At 36.5% G+C, this 24,151-nt stretch overlaps 1 protein-coding gene across 4 annotated transcripts in view; it reads left to right on the top strand.

Moving 5' to 3' along the window:
- Positions 1 to 24,151, top strand: part of DLG5 (discs large MAGUK scaffold protein 5) — a 97,979-nt gene that overhangs the window by 61,666 nt on the left and 12,162 nt on the right. For 3 of the 4 annotated variants that reach the window (XM_066191504.1, XM_066191506.1, XM_066191507.1), the window contains 15 exons: positions 1,498 to 1,728; positions 2,773 to 2,957; positions 3,589 to 3,714; positions 4,392 to 4,524; positions 7,368 to 7,495; positions 8,185 to 8,360; positions 8,879 to 8,982; positions 9,749 to 9,841; positions 10,696 to 11,715; positions 14,704 to 14,842; positions 16,725 to 16,872; positions 17,379 to 17,500; positions 18,548 to 18,637; positions 19,861 to 20,029; positions 23,729 to 23,891. In XM_066191504.1, coding sequence (XP_066047601.1) covers positions 1,498 to 1,728; positions 2,773 to 2,957; positions 3,589 to 3,714; positions 4,392 to 4,524; positions 7,368 to 7,495; positions 8,185 to 8,360; positions 8,879 to 8,982; positions 9,749 to 9,841; positions 10,696 to 11,715; positions 14,704 to 14,842; positions 16,725 to 16,872; positions 17,379 to 17,500; positions 18,548 to 18,637; positions 19,861 to 20,029; positions 23,729 to 23,891 — 3,027 coding nt within the window. The remainder of the gene's footprint in view (positions 1 to 1,497; positions 1,729 to 2,772; positions 2,958 to 3,588; positions 3,715 to 4,391; positions 4,525 to 7,367; positions 7,496 to 8,184; positions 8,361 to 8,878; positions 8,983 to 9,748; positions 9,842 to 10,695; positions 11,716 to 14,703; positions 14,843 to 16,724; positions 16,873 to 17,378; positions 17,501 to 18,547; positions 18,638 to 19,860; positions 20,030 to 23,728; positions 23,892 to 24,151) is intronic. The other variant, XM_066191505.1, reaches the window with a different exon arrangement.

Here is a 24,151-nt window from a genome sequence, read left to right as displayed (position 1 = left end):
AAAAAGACAGAGGTGAAATTTTACCACTGACCACTGGAGGCAATGGCTGCTCCTATTCAGATGGTTTATACTGAGCATGCTGAATTAAACTGTGGTAGTGTGTATTTTTTCCAATCACATTAAAGGACTGTAAATTCTTGTTTAGTGAAGGTCTTGCCTCTGCCTTGGTGACTTTCATCTTAGCTACTTGTGAGAAAAGACTTAATATTTTTGTGTAAGTTTTATACACACATTTGAACGCACATTTTATACAAACTGTAGTTAAACTGTGAAAAATGCTGTTTTCAGTATTAAAACTTGTCTGCACCAGCAGACACTTCAGGGGGTTTTCTCTCTTCAGAGTTACTGTGCGAGGAAGGTCTTCCTGGTGTTGAAAGCACTTGGGCTTTATGGTAATTGAGATTCACTTACAGAGTGATTCATTAATTCAGTGCTCATCTGCTACTCTACAGCAAAAATGGCACTCTTAATGTCACTGTTAATAGTCTGACTAGCCTTAAATAGATGTACATCTCAAAAACAATTCTGTTAGTACAGGAAAATGCAATTGTCATCTGTGCTTTAAATATTCAGTTTTATTCTTTGCAAACTGTAGAGGTAAATGAATGAAAATCAGTTTATGACACGGTGTCTTTCTATCCTTAAGCACTTCAACCCTTTCTTTATTTCCTTTTGAGATGTCAGCTGTCTCTGGTTAGCTTTTGGCAATCCAAACATCGCTAGTTTCCAGCTAGGAGTGCCTATTTGTAGGACTTCTTTGTAGCCATTGACTGAATGCTTCTAGAAACTGATTCGTCTGAAACTGTAGTGGCATGAAATTGAATTGTTTCGATGACCCATTCTTCTAATGGGAAGTCTAATTTAAGTAATTTTAGAAGGGCAGATTTTATTTTAGAACACTTCTACATTTGCCTTATCTTTTTTATTACAGTGCAGTTGAATTCCGCACTTAAGATGTACTGTTATTCTGCTTTATAGAATATTGTAGTTTTATCTTCAACATTCTGTAGCACATTGGTATCTTAATGGCATATAACTTTAATGTTCCTTTAAAACTCATGGAGAAGCTGTAAGATGCTTATGTAGCTGGGTTGTCTAAATTATTTCAGTCCTGTAAAATTGAAGCAGTTGTTAAAAAATATTTGTAATATATTACCCTTTGTCATATTTAGCAACTGGGTTTTTTTTTTTTTTAAACACCAAGTCTGTCTGGTTAATAACCTTTTCTCATTTAGGTTCTTCAAAGCTATCAGTGCTCCCAGAATCTTGCTTACTTTTGACAAAGCACTATGCTCGTGTGAGGGTGTGATATTTTTAATACCACATTTAATATTCTTTGCTAGTACTTACTTGTATGTCATGTGATCTGCCCCCATTTTTCAGAACATTAGCAGTAAACTCTCTAGGCTTTTAAGATGTCATGACGTGTATTCAATTGGAAAGATGAACTATTTCCTTCTGAACTTAACCTACTGCAAACAATGGATCTTGTTTTAGGAACTAAACTCTGCTCTAGTGGAAAGAGATCGAGCAATTTGTGAGAGGAATGAGTTACTGGAAAAGTACTGTCATGAAGTGAAGGACAAAGCTGAGGCCCAGAAGGAACTTGATCAAGCTTGCAAGGATATAGAGACAGTGAAGGAAGAAAGAGATGTTGCCAGGAAAGAGAGAACAGAAGCTATCATCCAGAGAGACCATCTGCTAAGGGAATATTATCAAGCCCGTCAGGTATTGCAAGTCTTTACTGATGCCTTTTTCTTTCTTAGCTTAGCTAGGTCAGTAACTTGCAAGAGATTAAAGTCTGGGCACACTGGGAGTCTTCCCTCTTTTCCTCAAGTCACTCTAAAACACAAACACGTGCATGTATGTTCTTCAAGGCATACTGACAGAAATTCTTGTTTGAAAGAAATGTAGTTGTGCTTGATACTGTGTTTGTAAATATAAACAGAAAAAGTTTACATTTTAACCAAATTGTGAGTCAATAAGTCTAGATTCTTTAGTTCCATTTATATTCTTGAAATTAACCACACGCAATTGTTTGCAAGCCCACAGCTTCTGGTGGGCTGTACTGTTGTAGTTGGCTTGTGTTATTGTGCTGCAAGCTTGGAGTTTTCTTTGTGTATTTGTCTTACTTTGTCATCATCTCTCTTGTTCAAAATAGGGAATTTTGGAGGGACAAGTTAACTTAAGGTTAAGTAATTCTTACCTAAAACAAGAAGCATTAAATAAAAAAACTTTCTTTCAATTCCATTGCTCTTCAATTTAATTGCTTTGGAATTAAGAAACCTGTATGAATCCCAAGTCTTGGAATTGTTGTCTCAGGGTAAATAACAGGAAATTATTGCAGGAATATGTGTTAATGCAGGAAATATGTGTTGTCTATATATACTATATATATACTATAGCAGTTGCATATAGTAGTGTATCTGATTTTTAAGTATACTTGAAGGTTTTTCCTGTCTGCTAACCAGAACAAGATTGAAGCACAGAATATCATCTCTGAAATCTGAAACATCCACTGATGTTATTTTGAAGTGAGGATTCTTATTCACATAGTTGTACAAATTTGTGTACTACTGAATGAAATGCATTGCAGCAGATGTTATCTTTCCTCCCACCCCACCCCCAAAGCTGCTGCTAAAATAAATGAATATTTTTCATGGAATCGTAAGAATTGAATACATCAGGCAACATACAGATAGTAAAAGCTGTTTATGCATATGTATTTAAAAATTGTGCCTAAAATACTTATCTGTGTTTCTTAATTCCTAGATACAAGATTCTGCTACCCTAGACATAGAAAGAGCAAACAAAGAAATTGAAATGCTTCGGAAGCAATATGAGGCAATGTCACAAGAACTAAAGGAAGCTGTCCAGGAAGCAGAAGTAGCCAAGTGTAGGAGGGATTGGGCCTTTCAAGAGCGGGATAAGATTGTTGCAGAAAGGGAAAGCATACGGTAAACAACTGCCAGATGATACCTGAGTGATCTCTGTTACACCTGGTGTGCAGCTGATGCAGTTCTAGGATGGCTGGATTTCGCCAGCACTTCCTCTGCATTAGCTGTCACATGGTGATATTTTTTTTAAATGGTGAGGGCACCTTACAAGATCTTTGTCGTTTTCTGTGCTTTCATAAGCAAAATGTCTCTAGTAAATACCCTTGAGTCTAACAGCACTGCTGTGTAGGAACAGCCAATCATGCAATCTTTTAGGCATGCTGTACTAATAATCCTGCTGTAGCTCTCGTCCTGCACATAATTCTTTGCCTGTGGGGACATGCACAAAAAGTATCCAACATATTTACTACTAAATATATCTAAGGAACTATAAGGAACTAAGAAAAATACTTAAATAAGGGTTTTTTCTGCTAGTTTAAAGAAGATAAGTAGAAATAAGGTTCTGAAAGGGATGAAGGGATGAAGAATTAAGACCTAGCATGTCATTTTTTCTTCCTTATCCTTTTTATTTTCCAGATAGAAAACTTTTGAAACTCCTCTTTGAAATTTTGCATTAAGTATACAATGTGGTAAAACCAGTTAACTTTAATGGGTTTTTAAGTAACTAGATTGAAACCTTTTTCTTTTGAAGAACTTTGTGTGACAACTTAAGGCGGGAGAGAGACCGAGCTGTGAGTGACTTGGCTGAAGCTCTTCGCAATCTGGATGACATGAGAAAGCAGAAAAATGATGCTGTTCGTGAACTGAAGGAACTGAAGTATGTTAAAGAAATGACCAAACTGCATGAAAATTTGTGATGAAAACTTTGTTTTGTTAACTGTGTTCTTAGGTGAACCATATGTTGGTACAGCTGTAGGCAGCAGGCGTTCATGTTATTGTGTGTGGAAGCATTGCCTATATTTTTAGTTATCATGGAAACTATTACACTGGACAGTATCAGGTTTATCTTCTTAATGAGATTCATAGCATATAGTGTAAGCTTTGTGCTGTGGAGATAATCTTAAGCAATATTGGGATCCTTTCACTGAAGTCATATTAACCGCAGCTCAGTTCCTCCCAGCTGTTTACTCACTGATTTATGGGAGAGGTTTTGCCATTGGTATTTATCATGTCCTGCATACTGATAGAGCTTATCTGAGGGTAAATTAAATGCATTTTTTGGAAGATGTAAGAAACCTACTTGTGCACTTAGTCATGTAAAAATATTGCAAAAAATGTAAGACTATGTTAAGACAATAAATAGAAATGAAAAGTCAATTTGATAGCAGACCACCAAGACTATTGGAAAGACAGAAGCTGAAGGAAATTTTTGATGCAGCTTGGATTTTTGATTTAGAAAACCAAATATAATATCTATCACAATCGTAACATTATTTTTCAGTTTATATAAAAGGATGTTGTCTGTGTCTGCAAATAATAATTTTCTTTGCCTAGGGAAAAGATGGAAAATCAGTTGGAAAAGGAGGCCAGATTTCGTCAATTGATGGCCCATAGTTCCCATGACTCAGCCATAGATACAGATTCTCTGGAATGGGAAACAGAAGTGGTAGAATTTGAAAAAGACAGAGTAAGTAAAATCATACACTGCTTTTTCTTGTGTATTGAATAGCTTTGAAGCCAATTATAGTCTTTAAATACTAGGTAAGATTTAAAATATGATTTTGGTCTTTTTAGTTCTCTGTTGTTTGGCAAAGAACTGTGTAGGTGCACGTGGAGGCACCAAGTGCAGTAACAGCTGCATAAAAGTAGTTGATAAAACCAAGCTGTTATATACAAGCTTTATAATTTTCTTCATATGCATTATAAATAAAAATAGTTCCTACATCTAGTGTTGCAGGGTACCCAGGTCCGTGAGTGGTCTTTAAGTCTGTGATTCACTGCAGACATGGCAATGCTAAGGCAGCCAAAACTTAAGATGTGAAGGAAACAGTGATATTAGACTCCAATCTTTTATGGGCAACAACACTTAAAATCTATGCATAAAATAGTTAATATTTTACACTAAGCTATTTCTCCTACTTTTGCTCAGATCTGCTGGTTAGAAATTTTAAAGTATTAAAAGCGCTTATTCATGGTGAACATGGATTTTAGGGCTACATTATTGTTCAGTTTGAAAATCTGGGATGAAAGGAGATGCTAATCTCTTGCTTCTCTGTAGAGGAAATTAAATCCCTCTTCTATTTTGGCATATTAAGTAAAGTTCTTAAGTTTAGCAATCCAGATAACCTCTACTTCCTCTCATTATCCTACTAGTATTATTCTCCATATAATTTCACTTTTTTTCATTGTTGTCTAAAATTTTTAATTTGCTGCAATGTATGTAGTTCTTGAATGTTCTTCTTTGTGAAATGTTTGGTTGGTACATCCCATTGTTAATGGTAACACTTTTTTGAACACATGAAATACACAGGTAGTCTTCCAGACTGTGATTAATTTATAACAGCTTCTGTATATGCCAGAATTTGTCATTCCTGAATGACAAACTTTAGTGATTAAATGCTGTCAAATTAAATCCCTTTTATTTTACTGCAATATTCAGGGGTCATCTTTTTTTATGCCTTTCCAATCTGTCTGTGTTCTGACAGTGCATCCCTACAAAATCACTAATATGTTCTTTTTTTGACACAAAAATATTATTTAGTGTTATTATATTTTGAAATACATATTGAAGAGATAAGATGAACTGAGTACCAATGTTGATCCATCAGAATCACCATCTGTTAATTCTTTCTGGAATAATAATTCCCCTTTCACAAGCTTTTTCAGCACTTCTGATCAGTTTTGTTCCTTTGCATCTCCTCAGTTTTAACTGATAACTAATAATTTTGCTTGTCAATTGTCTGTTGAATTAATTAGTAAGTCTAGCGTATGATGTCCTGTGATCAACAACATATGATGTGCCTGTGATCAACAACATTGCAGCCTGATGAATTTTACATTCATGTACAGTAATTTAGTTACTCTTTACTTCAAAGATTGCTCCTACATGTTTGCATTACTGAGATCAAATATGTGCACTTTGTCATTTGAATGTGTTTCCCTTTTCTAAACATAGGGGTTACACTTGCTGCTATCAAATTATAGTAATAATATTGTGCCAAAATTGATCAAATATGGGGAAAAATCTTTGCTGACCTACCAGCATTTGGATTCCAGGGTCGAGATTATAGAATTGAATACATTTCAGTCCTTTTATTTTTGCTTAAACTTCACCTGTCTGATTAAACTTGTGTTATACATAATCACTCAGCTCAAATCTAAGAGAAATAATACTCACTTTTCAACTCTGATGCTTTGTAATGATACTGTGAACTCTGCTTGATCCTTTCTTTATGGCAGCCTCATGCTCCTCCCTGTGAATTCTTTTTCTTGCATAGGGCATTTGGAAGAATCATAAGGATTTTAATATGCTTTTGTCAGCTATAGCTCAATTTATTTTCTCGTAAATCTTGATCTTTTTGCCTGCTTTATCTTCAGCTTTTATCAGGTACCTTTTGTGCTCCCTGAAGACGTTGTGTTCTTCTGATTTCGAGGGAACAACTTGAACTGTACTTACACATCCGCTGTAGACTCTACTTATTTTTTTCATGTTATCATGAAAATATGATACTTTTTTCAAGTATCATAACCCTTCAGTATGCTGAGATGGATCCAGTAGACAGCTTCAAGTAGAGTTCTCTCCTTTTTAGAAGTGCATTATCTAACAGTGAAAATAGCACTAATAAATCTGTTTGTGGTCAGTTGATACCAATTTACTATTTTTTTGGATAAGTTTTTTTCCTTACAATGACCTTATCATTTACCAAAGCAAGCACTACGTTAAAATTTCCCTGGTTTATTCAATGAATGATCTCTTAAAGATTTTTGTAAATTTTCACATCAAGAATGATCTGGTTTGAGTCAGGCTTGGTAGAAAATCACCTCTAAATCTGTATTTAGAAATGGTCCCCCATAGTGTTAGAGCTGTCTTTCCTGTTTACTTCTGGTTTCTAGTCATACCACAGCAGACATCTGTCTGAGTTCACTACTAAGACACAATGCTGATTCCTTACCTTGGCAATTCTTGGGAAATGTGTCCTTGTTTTATCATTACACAACCAATACTGTACTTTAAAACAGGTTCTATGTGTCTGAATGGGCTTTTTCACATTCTCAGCTGCTTTTCTGTTCCTCTTTGGTGAAGTTCCCCATTTGTGTTATTTAAGCCTTAATCTGATAGAGAAGGATCATTCTAATGCCAGAAGACTAATGTAAATGGAGTTTATATATTTATGTACCTAAAAAACCCCAACTTACCTGATGCAGGAACCCTGTAAACATAAGAATGTAGTGCTGACATGCAGTAATGCCTCTTGGTAACAGACACTGTTTGCCAGTGCAGTGGAATCACTTGTCATTAATATTTACTAGGATGATATGGACTTGAAAGCACTTGGTTTTGATGTGGCAGAAGGTGTGAACGAGCCGTACCTCCCTGGAGACTGCGGGATCTTCGTTACCAAAGTAGACAAAGGAAGTATTGCTGATGGTCGGCTAAGGTAGGGTTTGACGTAGGAACATACCTTCCTTTGGTTTTTTGGTGATAATAAGCTAAATGTGAGCATATTGGAAATTGTCTTCATTATTTTCATTTTTTTAAAGTTCTTTTTTCTTTATCATTTGCCATGTGTGTATTATTAATGTTGGTTGGGAAATCACACTGAGAAGACGAATGCCTAAAAGCATTGCAGAAATTAAACACTGTTTGACTCAGCACTTTAAAGAATTTGAAGTGTTCTTTTGTTGCACTGTGCCCTGTTTACTCCATTATTATCTCCTCAAACCTAAATCTGTTTATTTAAATTTTGGGAAAGACATGAGGGTAAGTTACTGAGGGAGGGAAGGAGAAAAGGAGAGTAGAGCAAGGGGTCATTTGGAACCATCTGCCATTCTTGGTGTTGATAGAAGCTTTTTAGTAACTCTTCTCATTTACAAAGTATTGCTTTTAAACAAAAAGTAGTCACTAGTGATTTGAGGATATACTTTTCCTAATGAAGTGCAGACTAGCAGTCCTGGTTTTCATTTAGCTCCTATTTAATGCTTTTTCAGGAATGGATAACTCCAGATAATGAAGGATGAGTTTATTGAGATCAGCTCTCTTGCATGCCTTTTCATGGAACGTTTTTCATGTGCTGTGTCCAGCAAAGTGTGCTTATAACTGACCTGCCTAATTCTGTATATCTACCAGAGTGAATGATTGGCTGCTGAAGATAAATGATGTGGATCTTACCAATAAGGATAAAAAACAAGTAATAAAAGCTGTTCTAAATGGAGGAGGTGTTATTAATATGGTGGTTCGAAGAAGGAAGTCTTTAGGTGGACGAGTGATAACACCTCTTCACATCAATGTTTCTGGACATAAAGGTAATGACTGTGAAGGGTGGAAGTAAATGCCACATATTTGTTCAGCCAAGTAAGGCTTGACATAAAGGTACATGTTCTCTGAGTCCTTGCTTAAGTGACATTTACATGTTAAGGGCCTCCTAGAGATGAGTTCTCATTAATTTTTTTAAGCAAACCAAGAATGCTTCTATTGATAATAGCTTCACCTTCTAAGTACAGGTTTTCTTTTTGCCCTTGGGTGGGTTTAAGTTGATTTTGTTTTTAAATACTTGTCTCGAATTAGCTACCTCATTGGAGTCTTCATGGGACTGTAAACAAGTCTGTTAAACCCAGTTAGCCCATCTTTGTCTGATTATATTAATTTTTTGGGTATTCAAAATTCTTGTTTTCTCTGTCTTGTTATTACTTTGGAAGGGTTTTCAGAAACTGAAATTCAGCTGGATTGGTAGTCACATTTCTTTCTTGTGCAGGCAGGTCAGACCTGCCATGTGAGCAATATATTTGTGTTGCAGAATCAAATTCTTTTTTGTGTATTTCAGATAGTGGAGTCAGTCTAGAAAATGGAGTATTTGTTGCTGCTGTTGTGCCTGGAAGCCCAGCTGCCAAAGAGGGTTCCCTTACTGTGGGAGATAGAATAATTGCTGTAAGTCTTAAAAACTCATTTGTCTTTTAAAATTTTTATTTGTTTTGAAGTGTTATCATTGATGCTACTCTTTAAGATGCCAAACATTCCAATCAATTTTTTACTTTTGTAATATTAAGTCCTTTTTTGTAAATTCACTGAATATTTATTCTAAATTAATTTTTTTGTATGCTGAGTGATGAGTATAATGTGCAGCTTATTTCCTGAGTTCATGTGAGAATTTTTGGCGGAAGCATTAACTTATTCTTCACACTTGGCTTATATATATATATATATATATATATATATATATATATATATATATATATATATATATATATAAAATGATATCTGTGATTCTTATATTGAGTGGGAAAGGTCAGTTCCAAATAGGCATTCATTGGATGAGAGGTTCCTTGTCTTGTAAATGATGTTGGTGCCACAGCTGTCACATGTCCTGGGGCGGAGTCTGTCCCTGGGTGCATTTGCAGCCTTACAGGATGGGTGTGGTTTGTGCACTGTGAAAGGGAGGTGGTTGCTGTTGGTACAACTGCACAGAGGCTGTAGTGAGCTGGTGGGTTTAACCTGTGTCCCTGCAGGAGCAGCAGATTGGGCTTAGGAGTTTTCCATTCTCCACTCTTGAAAATGCACAAACATCAACCAGACTACAATCACATACACATGTGTAGACTAGTGTTTTCCCTGTTTCAGAGATGCTCTACCTTAAATCCTCTCTACCTATTACCTTTGACTTACAGATGTGTGTTCTGGTTTCTTTTGTCTGCAGATCAATGGCATTGCACTAGATAATAAATCACTTACTGAATGTGAAGCTCTGCTACGAAACTGTAGGGATTCCCTTACTCTGTCACTCGTGAAGGTGAGTAGCAGAAGCTAAATTTGCAGAATCCTCTTGAACTTATGCAAAATTATTCTAATTGTTCAAGGAAGAGTATGTGGAAAAAATTGAATATATCAAAATGGGAAAAAGACAACCACCTGGATGCATTTCTCTGGTGGTACGCTTCCTCAACAGTTATTTCCAAAGCAAGACCATCTAATAGGAAATGAGACCGGCTTAATCTCTTCTTTCCCATTTCTTTGCTGGTCACGTGAAATGAATGCTACCACAATTGCTTGCTGCTTCTTGGGTTTTGCTGCAGAGCTGCAGCACTTTTGTATGTGGAAAATAAACAGCCTGCTGATTAAGAAAGTTAGCTTTTAGTCAGGAGGAAGTTGTGCAGAAAACTGAACTCTTGCTATCATGAAGATTAAGGCATTGATTTTCAGGCTTATTTCTATAAAATATTTATTTTGTTTTGCATTTTGAGTTTAGAATCCCGTTATTCTGGGCCTGTCACATGGATTTTGAGGCATAATTTCAGATGTAGAGGTCTTGAGGTTTTAAGAAAGTGAGAAGATGAAATGTTTGAGGGGAAATGGGCAATGAAAATTATCTTACTGGCATCACTTAGCAGAGACAGAAGTAGAATGCAGGTCTCTTCACTTTCAGTTGAGTACTTTTGCCACCACGTGAGTCGCCCTTTTGGAATTGTTTTGAAAATGTTACAAAAATTGTTCTAGCTTCATTTCATCTGATTGTGCTTTGAATTGTAAGGCATTATTAAGTGTATATTCAGGTATGGATAAATTAAGGAGGCTAGGATATGACTCAAACTAAACAGAAATCAGCCACAATAATAATGTTAAAAAAACATGTGTTTTGTGTTTTAGGTTTTTCCTCAGAGTTCATCTTGGAGTGGTCAAAATATATTCGAAAATTTGAAGGATTCAGAAAAAATACCGAACTGTAGAGTTCATGCATCAGAGATACAAGCACAAAATAAAAGAAATCTGAAACTCAACAGCTCAACGCAGACTGACATTTTCAATCCAGACATCATGGATGGCAAGAAGGACCAGAGTGATCAGGGCAGCACTTCATTTTGTGACCACAAACCTTTCCCCAGTAACACGTTACGAGTAGACTCTCGTAGGAACACAGTGCACAGTTGCCATAGTAATTCAGAACACAGTCTCAGCTCCTTCAGCCCAGAGCCTTATGGGGACCAAGGCTATGGAGCTGTTGACTTGGACAACAGGAGGCTGCCTTATGAGCCTACAGGAACTGACTGTATGATGGTTGAGACAGCGTTTGACAAGGGACATGGAACTAAGCACAGTGGTGGTACCTGGCCAAAAGTCATGGTTAATATCTCAGCAACAGAAACGGAAAAGTTCTCAGTGTATAAAAAGCCAAAACAAAGGAAATCTATCTTTGACCCTGATACGTTCAAAAGGCCACCAACTCCTCCCAAACTGGACTACCTTTCCCCCAATCAGGTGACAGGCCATTCACCTCAGCCATCAAAAGCTGAAGTGGCGTCAACTCCTCCAACTCCTCCTAAGAGAAGTGACTCCATTAAATTTAAACATAAACAGCAGGCAAGCTCTGCGTCAGAGTCTACAGTGACAACAGGATCACCACCCACCAGCCCAGCTACTGCCCAAGCTCCAGTTTCCTTGGCACTTAAACAGGACTCTGCTACTCTCAAGGGGCGCAGCAGGAATGCTGGGCATTATTATCGGGAGGAGGGAATTGACTGCACTCACCTATCTTCAAGGAAATCCTGTGAAGATGACATTGGCTTTCAAAGAGTTGAAGAGCCAGAGATTAAAAGACCGCGGCCAAAATCAGCTCCTGCTCTGAGGCATAAAATGACCCCTGTGCCCATTCCTAATCCTGCACTTCAGGTAGAAGTTTGGTATATTGAAGCACAAAACTAGAAACCTTGAAGTATATCAGCAGTGGGGTTTTGGGTGCCCAGTTATGTACCAGAGCAGGAGAAGCATAACCCATCTTTAGAATTCAGGTCCTCTGAACTCAGGCTCAGTTGGCACTTGGCAGTACCACAAAATACAAAACCAATATGGGGAGTTCAGTATTTAGCAGGCAGTTGTGTCCACCAAACAGAAAAATAGCATTCTGCCTAGCTGCCTTACCTTGGGTTTTAACACTGCTTGTTGGAACACCTGGGCTCTTGTATGTTGTTGACAACCTGAAGAGACATAAATAAAAACACAAAGCATCACCTTTAGAAAAGCTGATAATAGGGTCTCTGAAGTTTTACAGAAGTCAGATTGGTTGTCCAGATCACTGCACAATTTAATGGAAGAAGATGTACTACCCATAGTGTTGGTTTTTTTGTAAGTCTTTCTATGTGTCAAAATAATTTTGTACATCTTATCTGAAATCCAAGGGGTGTTAGGCCCATTACACCATAAAGGTGAACTGTTTATTAGAATATGATGCAAGTTCAAAATCAGTATATAATTTGTTAGAGCAAACAACCCTGCTGAGAAGAGGGTGAGTCATATCTTGACAGAGTAGATGGAAGAAAAAATTTTTGTGCTCTGGGAAGGACCTATTTAGATGAGTGCATTATATACAGTGACATAATCAATAATGTTATTTCAGGTGTACTGCCTCAGATTTGCTCAGCTGGCAGATAGGGATTTTTTTTTTTTGATTTTCCAACTGAAAACTGAAGTTTATAGAAGTATTATTTTTCTAATGTAATTACATCGTAATGACTTAGAATTTCATATTCTTTTCCCTTACTTGTTTCTACCTGGATAGTCCCACCCTGTTTGCAGAGTTTTCTTAGAAGCATAGCAGAGCTCAATTGGAAATAGTGCAGGGTTAGAACCACACCCTGCAAAAGTACTGGTGTAAAAGAACAACTGGCAGGTTTTTATGTGATTTTTTTGGTCTGCTTCCATTTTGTTTTGTCTGTTTCCATTCCTTATGCATTCCCAAACATTTTTAGGGAAAAATAGTTATGGAGAGCTTTAGGCCTCGGTGTGAGCACCACTCAGCAAAAAATGAAAACGTACCTATATTACCAGCTCGGCTTCCAGCGCAATTAAAGAAACCATCGTCCATACTAGCTACTATGAAGGACATTAACTCTGTCCCAGCCAGAACCAGCACAACAAATGGCAGAAAAGCATAAGAGTTTAATTTTGTAGCTGTAATCAGCAGATTTGGTCTGAAGAGCACTATGGCTAAGAGAAAGGTCACAAGAACTGCCCTACAAAAAATGAAGGAGAGCATATTCCGATGTCATATTTTAGCATGTATGTAACAAAACAAGGTAAAGATGTTGAACACATTTGAATAGGAGATGTTTGCTTTATATCTAATATCAAGTAGATCCATTAGCTCTGATAGTCTCATTCTTCGTTGTTGTGCATTGTCATGAGCATATGCACCACCCTGGTTAGAATTGTAGTAATATTTGTATAATGAGAAATGGGTGAGTAAAGAGTTGCCAGTTGTGACAAGGACACAAGTAGGTGGGGACTTATGCCCAGGCTATTTGTTAGCTGGAACAGAGTGGGTGGTTTTGGCACTCACTGTTGAAGAGACCAAAGGATATATGGGGACATATTGCAGTTGCTTTGATGTGCTGCTCAAGCTGTGTTACAGGTGGCAAGTAGGTGTTGGTTTGAGGTAAAGAAGAAAATTATATCATAGAATTACAATTAATTTTTTTAAGGTTACTTTATGTATTGGTTAATTTTTGTTTCTAGGATTAAATTAAAACTAGGTTCTATGATTCTTTTTTATTTTTCTTCTCTTTCTCCTGTCTGCTCAGAAAATAGGCAGAGCTTTGTAACTCTAAAGTTGTTGGCTGGAGAGCACAAGTGATACTGTGCCTCAAAATGTGGGCATCAATCACACTGAAAATTTTATTCTGGTGGAGTTGCCTTTGTCCATTGCAACTACATTAGGCTGTTGTGACAGTAGTGCCCAGTCTGCATGCATTCACTCCTGAAGTAGTATTTGTAATAGCAAAATACAGTGTAGTTTAATTTGTAGTCGTATTGGTTGTTGTCATTTTACTTAGATGTGTATATACACAGTTAATTTTGTGTACCTTGATAAGTTGGTAAATTTAGGTGTGCTTTAATTCCTGAATAGTAGGTGGAACAATTACTAGTGCAGACATGAAAAAGATCAAGTACTGGTTCTAAGAAGGCACCTCTGCCTTTTAGAGTCTTTGTGCTCTCAGTAACTCCTCATTTAATTAAAATGCTGCTATCATAAAACCTGTAAGTACATTTTCAATAATTATTTTTCACTTTTTACATGCATCAGTCACATATTTTGCGTTGTACATTTCAAATGTGTGAACACCATGTACTGAGCCCTGCACTTGCAGCTCTCTTGCATCACTGTCAATGTCTGAGCTATTCTCATATGTTCTTAACTCATCAGTGTCTACTTGTTATATACAGAACGGAAGTTGTGAAGTTCTAAAACCTGAATTGTTTGTTGGAGAGAGGTTACTCCATGTGTATTTGGAAATGCAGGCTTAGAGGAAAATGCTTTCTGGCTTTTTCTATAGCAAACAATTGCAACAGTAGCAGCTGAAATACCCTGTGAAAGGACAAATGTAATTATGTGCTGAGAGTTCCATTGATGAAAAAGATATCAGTTAAATGGCAAATATTGGCCTAAGAAGATTACGAAATAATAAAAAATAGTAAGAAAGTAGGATGGAAGAAAAAAAGCATAGAAAGACATAATTGAAAGACAAATGTCTAAGAAGCACTGTGGTGCCACATTCTGGAACAGGTCCTTGAAAATTTGGTGCTGCTTATTGTTCCACAGTTTGGCTGTTTTACTCTTTTGAATCTCCAACTTCCTGTAATCAAATTTCTGTGTTCTTGTAGGTGCAGAAATATGCTCCAGCTAGTGAGGAGCATCTGTCTCCGGAGCTACAGGAATGGGCACCATATTCCCCCAAACGTTCTGCTAGGCACAGCGATGGCTTTGTGCCTGCTGCCTTATACCCTGGCAGCATGTCAGCAGGTGAGTGACAGAACTCCAAACTGCTTTCTAGGAATGCCCCAAGGCACTTGTCCGCATTGGACAATACTGGGGATTAGTCGTGTTAGGTACGGAAGAAACATGACTGACAAAAACAGTTTCTGTGGTCTGTGGTAGTCTGAATTTGGTGTGCTCAGTTTTTGGACTGTAAAGAAGTGAAGCCTGTTTAAGAATCACTAAGGAAGCTGAGCAACTTCTGACTGATGGATTTGCATTACATCAGTTTCTGTGCAGAGAAGTTCTCAACAGATTAGTGTAGAACAAGGTGTAGCCTGGCCTTTAGGAGGAAAAGTAAGATTTTCAGTATTTTTGAAAGTAAATGGAGGTATCCCAGGCTTTAGCTGCTTCATTTCTGAGATTCTTCCAAGGAAAAAATCTGATACTCAGGAAGTGGACCATATTAAGTTCTACCTATTTAAACATTTGGGGTATCTGATGTTGGATGCCCAAACTGACTGTGATCTTAATACAAGTGAAAGGTTAAATGTGTGTTTGAGATACTAAGATACTGAGGAGGAGGCTCACAAGAAGCTCAGTATTAATCAGTATAATCAGGCGGAACAGAAAACAGCATTTTGTCTCAGTTGATGGAACAGTTTTTAGTATTGAAGTACAATATAATTATTTTATTATTATATAAAGCATAATAACATGTATTGATGTTTTTAGTATTTAGTATTCATGTTAGCAGGTTTTGAATTGGCACTGACTAAATGACGTGCTTAAGGAGGTAGTTAGGATATTGTATGATGGTTAATTTGAAACAGTCAAGAAGCATTTGGTAAATGTATTGTCAGATAGATTGTTCAGTCTTAAGTGTCTAGTTTTAGATTTCAGTTTTCAGCAGTTATATATTAATCTTAAATTTCGAATCAGATTATATTGATTTTTATGAGTTTATCCTCTCTGCTTGTAAAGCCCCAAATTCCTGTAAACTCTAGAGGTTATGGAAGATTTTATTCTTACTGGAGAACATGAAGGTAATAATCTGTGTATCTGGGACAATGGACGGCTTCAAGCAATGGTGCTCCAATCAGTTGAAAAGACATATTCAAGAGTAGCCCAGACCAAGAAGCTCTTGCTCTTCTTTGATTTCTTTTAGTCTTCTTTCACTTTCTCTCTTAATGGCAGTAGAAAAAGTATTAAAAGTATTATTTCTAACCTTGTAGTTAACTTTTATCTTAGCATGATACTTTTGCATGATAACTGAGTCAAGTCAAACCTGCTTCAGACAATATTAGACAACATGAGCCTATGTCTTGAAATGAGAACAAGTTTTTGCTACTGTGTTCTGTGCTACCCACTCATTTCAGAGGAGATTTTAAGATAGACTTTTGTTTAGTACTGAAGGATGAGTATACTTAAAAAAACAACTTGAGTTATAAGTTTGAGAAATAAATATTAGAATTTAAGGCCACACTAGAAGTGGGACTCTTTGAGGCAACATAAGAGAGGAACCAGAATAATTATAGCTGCAGTCAGTTCAAGTGCCAAATAAAATCTTGCATGCTGGTTGGATGACTAAATGCAGAATTTTCGTTCCTGGTTAAAAAAATTCTGTAATTGAAAACAGAAAATCTTTTATTTACTATTGCATATTAAAAACATATACTGTGAATGGCTTCATTTTTGGTAATATAATCCACTTTGTCACTTATTCATTACAGAATTATAAACAAGATTTTAAATACGCATGTATTATCAAAAAGTTGTCATATGGTGCTTAATAATATATTTGTATGCTAATATTTTTATTTATCATACATGTAAATGTTAAAATACATAATCATAAAATATTAAGGTATATTTTAAATCTGGACTTTATATGCTAATAATGATAAGAATTTGCTTTTATCATCTGAAGCAGGGACGGTACCAAGAAACTTAGCACCGTGTCCTGCAGTGACTGCTGTCATGAGAAATCCAATCTATACTGCCTGGAGCCATAGAGTTCACACCAGCAATTGCCCATCAGTTGCCAGCCAAATATGTCATCAGCATCTGCATCCCAGGTGTTTTAAAATTTATATCTCCCTAAAATTTTGTTTTCATTAGGATAAAATTGCGTGTAGTAGTTTGGTAGAGTGCATAGTGAAACGTGCTGATGTTGTGTGTTATTTTGATCCAGGGGTCTCAAAACCATTATTGCATATAAATGATGAGCCAGTTGCTTTCATGTCTATCAGTAATTGATGGATTAACTCTGACGGATCTGTAACTCTGCCCCACTGACTGATACTGACAAAGAAATTAATTTTTTTAATAACCTAATTTCTAATATTTTTTTTCTTGTCATTGCCAAAACAAACAAAGCTTTCTGCTTTTTTATAGTACTTCAAGCTAATTTTCTTCTGGCTTCTAATAAAATGATGGGAAAATGTGGAAGTGGAAATGAGAGAAGCATTGATTTTATTCAGCACATGGGCTTAACCATAATTTTTTGTTGGCTGGTTTCTGTTTGCTGAGGTTCTTTCCCCAGTTCTAACTGTTGCCCTCTTCTGCTTTTCTTTTGATGTAGTTCCCAGCATCAAGGTCGCCTGAGTTTGGACCTAAGTCATAAACACTCCAATGACTACTCTGAAAATTCACGTGCAAGAGCATCTCATGGCTCAAATTCATTGCCATCTAGTGCCAGACTTGGTAACCAGCTTTTCTGACTTATTTCCTGTAGAACTCCTGTATATTAGAGAAAATTATAAATGGAAAACTCTTTAGTACCCATGTTACGGGATTATCATGGCTGGCAAAGCCTAAAGGCTTCTGGTGTACCCTTTATTCATTTCTTGTGGGTTTATGACTAACGGTGTTCCCTGGAAGTTGCTGTGTTTAATTTGTTCTTTACAGTCTCTTTGAAATGGTCTCTGTGTGTGAGGGATTCTCCTTTGCATGCCTGTTGCTCTTTAAAAGTATCCTTAGAGAGATGGGACACAGGGCCAAAGGTTGAGGTTCAATGAGCTGGTGAGAAGGAGGAAAAGGAGAGAGCCCCCTGAGCAAAAAGTCAAGGATGACTAATGGCCAAATGTAAATTGTATTCTTTGAAAATAAATTATACTTATGTTGAGTTAATTGACATGTAAGTATTTTTTATGCCTAGCCAAATGATCCCAAAGCAAATGCATGCTTTGTAGCAGTGACATTTTAACATTTTAGATTTATTTAAATTTTAAATTATGTAATAACTGGGGTTTTTTATACATAGTTATGTTCCTGTGTTCCAACAAAGACTGAGTAGAGCATGGTAGCTTTATAAGCACAGCAAAAACGGGCATAACAATTTGCAACCAGTATCAGTGATGATGTATTCGTCCAAGAAGAATGTGGTCAGAGTATTTTAAATGCCCTTTTCAAAGTCCCATGGATTCTTAGTGAACAGATATGTTAGATACTTGGACTTGGAGTAAAGTTTAATTTAGTAGGAAAATACTAGAAGTATTTTTTCTACAAGCATGAACATTGCATATATACTGTGCAGCTGCATTGTGTTCTGTTTATAGTGACTGTGTAATCAAGATAATTTGCTAAAATTATGATGTTCACAGTTATGAGGATAAGCATGAAAGCTTTGGCCTTGATCATTTGGAGGCCACTTTAATGTTCATTGAAGAAGTAAAATCTTAATGTACTTTTTTTTTAAATTGTAGTTCCTTTTACTTCTGTCTTTTTTATTTTCCCTTGTTTTAAAAATAGGTTCTTCGAGTAACTTGCAATACAGAACAGAACGAATTAAGATCCCTTTAACACCAAGATATCCAAGGTCCATGATGGGCTCTGACAGAGGTGAATTATTTAATAAGTAATTTTAATCATACTGTTTCCAGTATAACCAAAACAAAGCCCTTGCAGTTGTTAAATCAGGTTGTGCCACAGTCTAAGTAGGACAATTTTGTTAAAGTTACAAAATCTGCATTTTGCCAGAGAAACATTAAAAAAGAAAAGAAGCTTTCTAGAGAAAGATGTTTTTTCTGATAGTTGACTCGAATACTGGCACACTGAGTAAAAGTGCAGACAAAAGTAAGAATAAGAATTGCTGTAGGTTTTATAGTTGTTGTTTCTTCTAAAATGATGCCTTGAAAATTTTAACAGTGAGCTGACTTGCATTTTTTTTCCATTCTTTAAGTATATTATTTGCTTACTGTTGTATCACTGATTCTAAATTATACTTTGAAATGCAGTGAGAATATTTCAGTACTTCACTCGAAATTGCTTAGTGGAAGATGTTTGAAGACAAGCAGTAGTTGGAGTGCTGTAGAGTCAGGAGTTTGCTGACAGCAATCAGCAGCTCTTCACTGCTATCATAGCTCAAATGTTCTGCAGCCTTAGTGCATTGTGTGCAGTCCTTTTCCTAACTGGCCAAATGCAATTCTGAAAAATAGCTTTCATTTGTGATTAATAATTTGAGGTTTATATTCTCTAGCTTTTCAAAGGGAGCAAACTGTGTCAGGGCACTTGTTCTGTAGATTAGTTAGGAAGGGTACAACCAGGGCAAAGATGCAAACTAAGTCATGTCAAGCTTGTTTAAAATTTCAGAGCATTCCTGCCTCTGTGTAGGGTTCATGCTTGGCTTCTGTTATCTTTTTCAGCTGTTGCATAATATACCTCCTATGTAAAGGGAAGGGCTACACATAAATATTTTATTTGAAAATAAACCTACATACTAGATTTCTATTTTACTTCTTTCCTGTCTTTTATTTTTCTTTAACATGCTTTTCAGACATGCTCATGGTGTAGCTTGTCTGTAATCTTGTCTCCTGTTGAAAATGGCAGTAGTTGTTTGCACACTTAGAGAGGATGGATTTAACAGAGTCGTTAAGGACAGTAAGTTTGCACTGTCTGAAATGAGTTACCTGGTCTTCCTAAGCCCCTTACATGACTAATAGATAGTGAACAGTCAGTCCTCTTTCTTGTCTCAGATGCGTGTGGTGTCTTTCGCTGTGGTCTGGGTAGGTCTGCCAACTATGACAGATGCAGGATACTAAAACTCAACTCTTGACTTTTCCTAGGCTCCTTGTCACACTCAGAATGTAGCAGTCCCAGCTTGATAACTCCTCCTCAGTCACCTCTTAACTTGGAAACGTCTTCCTTCACCAGCAGCCAGTCTCAGAACTCCCTTTCTACATTACCTAGGATTTCCATTAGCCCTGTATCTGTCGGAGAACGTAGAAAAGATAGGTAAGGTCCCCACCTTTTTTGTTTTTAATACAAAATGGGTCTGAGGAAATTTTGTGCATTTGTTCATTAGGCTGAAGTAATGTGAACGTTTAATTTAAATGAAAAATATGTAAGTGCAGAGGTTCATCTCAGGTCCTGCTATAGAATGATTTTTCTTTAGAAAGTATGTTAGAGATCTTTTTGTGGATTTTAAGAATAAGTGATTTCATAAAGGTTTTGTTTCTTCCACGTTAGACTAATGGTCACACCAAGTAAGAGCAGTCTAAATTGGAATATACTCTTGCAGTTCAACTACCTCATGTGCTTACTTACTTGTTCTGTACTCTGGAAATCTAAACAAAATTAAGACCTAGTAACATCTGACAGCTAAATATCAGGTGCCTTAGCATTGCAGAATATGTGCTCCAACCACTGTGCCTTGATTCCATATAACCAGATAACATGAAAAATTGGGCACATGACTGTGGAAAAACAGTACAGAACATGTACAGATGCAAATTTACTGCTCTGACTGATCCCTTTGGCTGTACCTGGACCACTGCTAGTAATAGCATTCAGTATATGTGTAGCTGCTTGCAGAACTTGAATCTAACATGATAGCTTTATTAAAAACATGTGCTTTATGTTGAATGACTTTGTATCTCACAATGAATATTTCAAAGTTACATTGCTTATAGTATCAGTCTTGGACATCAGTTTTCATTTTATCATGATCTGGCTAGACTGAATATATGGAAAGGTTTACACAAATTCAAAGCATAGAACAGTAAGATGCAAATTTGAATCACGTTTTTATTTCCATTGAAGCAGCTAAAGCCATTCTGGCAGTGTAAAGGAGCTCCGATGTGTTGAAATAGATTACATTTATGTCGGCGTCAAGACCCCTGTATATGCTTAATTTATGTAAAAACTATGAGGATATTCTGTATTCTAACTTTTCTAGTAGTAATAAAAAGCTGTTCATAAAATGTTACATGAAACTTTTGTCTTGTTTGAAGAAATTGTGACTAAGTTATTTAAGCAATTATAGAATGTCTTGCATACAAAGAACAGTATTACTTTGAGAGGAAATGTAAAGAGGTTTTTGTGAATTTACATTTTTTCTTACTTCAGTGTGACACTTGTACTACATGTGTACAACTTGTGTTCTTGCATAAATGTTCCGCTGATTGTCACTTGCAAATTCCAAGTCCGAGTGTCTTTTCTCCTTCACGTGACTAATGATGTGTGTGCTCAGCTGAACAAGCTGGCGTTTTGGCAGTCTGTATCTTTGTGTCTTTGAGCACAAGATACATGTTCTGATCTCTAGGAAGTAACAACTGTTGTTAATGTTGATCATATTACTGAAGTACATCCTGGTTCCAGCCCCATCACTCTTGCTGTGCTTATGTATAAACCACAGTCTGAATTGACTTTCTAATAAGAGCAGAATTATAAGGTTTGGTGGTGGGTTTTTAAAACAAAACAAACTATTGAACAGTTCTCAGTTTAGGAAAGTAGCTACTTAAATCTATCCTAAGAAATGTTTGAATTTTTGGGGGGGCTTATAAACTTTCTGTTTCCCCAAAAATACAAATAATTCATTTGGCCTTTCCCCAGATAAAATTAATAATTAGACAGATTAAAAAAAAATCAATATTTCTGTTTGTTCTGTTGATTTTAATTTAAATGATAATTAAAAGATCTCTTTAATTAAGACTTTTTCTCTACTCCATGTCTAGTGATTCTGGCAGGCAGTCTGAATATAATAGAAAAGTGCTTCACTTGATTTTGATAAAACTGCTTATCAAGTAAAACACCTTTTTAATGTTGTCATTCTTTTTTACTTTATTACTGATTTGCTATACAGGCACAGTTATGTGTCATTCTGTATTTACTAGAATTCTCAGATAGGATCCTGTGTGCTTGGTATAGGTTTGATTCTTTCTTACTCCAATCCAAAACAAATTAAAAATGGGTGTGGTAGATGAAAAAGCAGAAAGGTACAATAAATGAAGCTCCGAAAGATGCAGTTCTAGGTTTCTATGTGGAAATATACCTTGGTAACTTTTGTGACATGAAGAAACCTGATATAATACTGCTTACATGCTCATAAGTGAGTGAAAAAGTAATCCATTTTCTGCATTATATTTCTAAAATAATCAGAATTTAGTTAATTTCGGTTACATGCAAAAAATGTGAGCATCAGTAATAAGTTCACTACATTAGTAAGCAATAGCTGAGGGCATTGCCTCTAACAGCGATGTAAGATGGCTGAGTTCCAGGCCTGCATTCATGTCAGCAGCCAACAGTTTTATCTCATATGCATTAATAAGCTGGCAAACTATTATGCCTCTGCTGCAGAAGGCTACCAAAAGGATCCCTTCAAAGACTGCAAATATGCATAGTTATGAAACAACATCCCCTTCCCTCTGTCCCCAGCCCCAAATCCTACTTTTCCCAAAAACACCCTTCCTCAGCCTCGCTCACTTCAGTGGTAGTGAGTGAAGTCCAGTTAACTCTTCTGGTCTCTGAACAGCACAATAAAATAGTTTAGTTGGCACAGTTTGTGCCATCTCTATGGCATATTGAAATGTTAGGAAAGAAAACATTCAAATTAATGCCTGTCAAATGCAGTATAGTGGTATTAAAATAAAAAATTTACCACCCCTGGTGCCCAAGCTGTTTTATTCACAGTGAGCTCAACTGTCAATGCCTGGTGATGCCTCTTGCTGTGTAGACATTCTTGAATTTATAATAGTGAAAACCAAGACTTTTTGGGAGGCTACTGTTTGTTTATACACATCATGAATGGACCATCCCCGTGTGTACAGGTGGATCCATCCCAAATGTGGGGGGAGGAAAGGGGACTGTATCAGGATTTTCCTATATATAAGCCTTTTTCTTGTTATACTTACTAGTGTCTTACTACTGTTTGTCCTGTTCTAAGTGTTCTTGTCTTCTCAAATCTTCTACATCTTTCAGATATCTGTTCCGTAATAGGTCTTTTCTGAGAATCCCTGTTGCTCCTAGGCCTAGGTTCTCATCACTAAGGAGTTTGAGGTTGGCCTGATCTAAGGTTGTCCTTCTCGAGCAGTATTGCGCACTTTGTGCTTTTTTTACGTTTGGATAATTGCCCTGAGGAGAATTTGCATGGTAATTGTAATGCTACCATGCAAACTGCTGTCTTAATGGCTTGAGTTTGCAACTGCTTAATTTTCATTACTAATTTCTGTTTCCCAGCATACAAATATGAAATTTTATATTTGTGCTTTGTTATCCTTTGGTTTACCGCCTTAGTATTCATTATGTTTGTTTTCACTGGCCATGAAGACTCCCAGCATTGTTTTTGTAACATAACCTTCTGGAATATGGTTTGACATTGACATATTATGTACAGTGGTTCAATTACTTTCATATAATATGCATCTGGAAGCTTCTTTCCTATCAGCTTCATGACCATTCTATTTATAACTCATATTTATCATAATTTTTGGAGCAGTCATGTATCTGGTGTACATTTACTTCTGCCACTGCATATTGCATGGTGTTAAAGGAATGCATTTAAGAGCGTTGACAGTTAGTGGGGTTTTTTAAGTAACTGTTCAAAGCTATTTTATTATTACAGCTCAGACAGGCATAAATATTGCATGGAACTTTGATATTGTGGTGGTTCAGGTTCAATTTTTTCCAACTCGGTTCTAACTATTTCCTTAAAAGGCCCTACATGGAAGAGCCACGCCATGTTAAAGTGCAGAAGGGTTCTGAGCCACTTGGGATTTCCATTGTGAGCGGAGAAAATGGTGGAATATTTGTTTCTAAAGTAACAGGTGGGAGCATTGCCCATCAAGCTGGCCTTGAATATGGTGATCAGTTACTGGAGGTAATTGTTTGCTTACTACTGTAAAGGTTTAATAACTCAGTTTCTGTGACTGCAGCCATAACTGCCTTCCCCAAAAAGACTATGTTGTGAAACCTTGTGCACTGTGAGATGTAGCGAAGAGTGCTCTCTATTGTAATATTGCATAATTGTGATTGTTGTGACATTTTCTGGCTTTATCATAAAAGTAATGTCTTCTGATGGTATATCTGCATCCTGTCTTATATAGATACAATTAAATTTTAAGCTAGTTAGTTTCAGTA

The sequence above is a fragment of the Chamaea fasciata genome, unplaced genomic scaffold (assembly GCF_029207755.1).
Source record: "Chamaea fasciata isolate MVZ Bird 193981 ecotype frontalis unplaced genomic scaffold, bChaFas1.0.hap1 SCAF_9, whole genome shotgun sequence".
Taxonomy (NCBI): Eukaryota; Metazoa; Chordata; class Aves; order Passeriformes; family Sylviidae; genus Chamaea; species Chamaea fasciata.
Note: the sequence above shows the minus strand (reverse complement) of the source record. Positions and strands in the feature narration are given on the sequence as shown.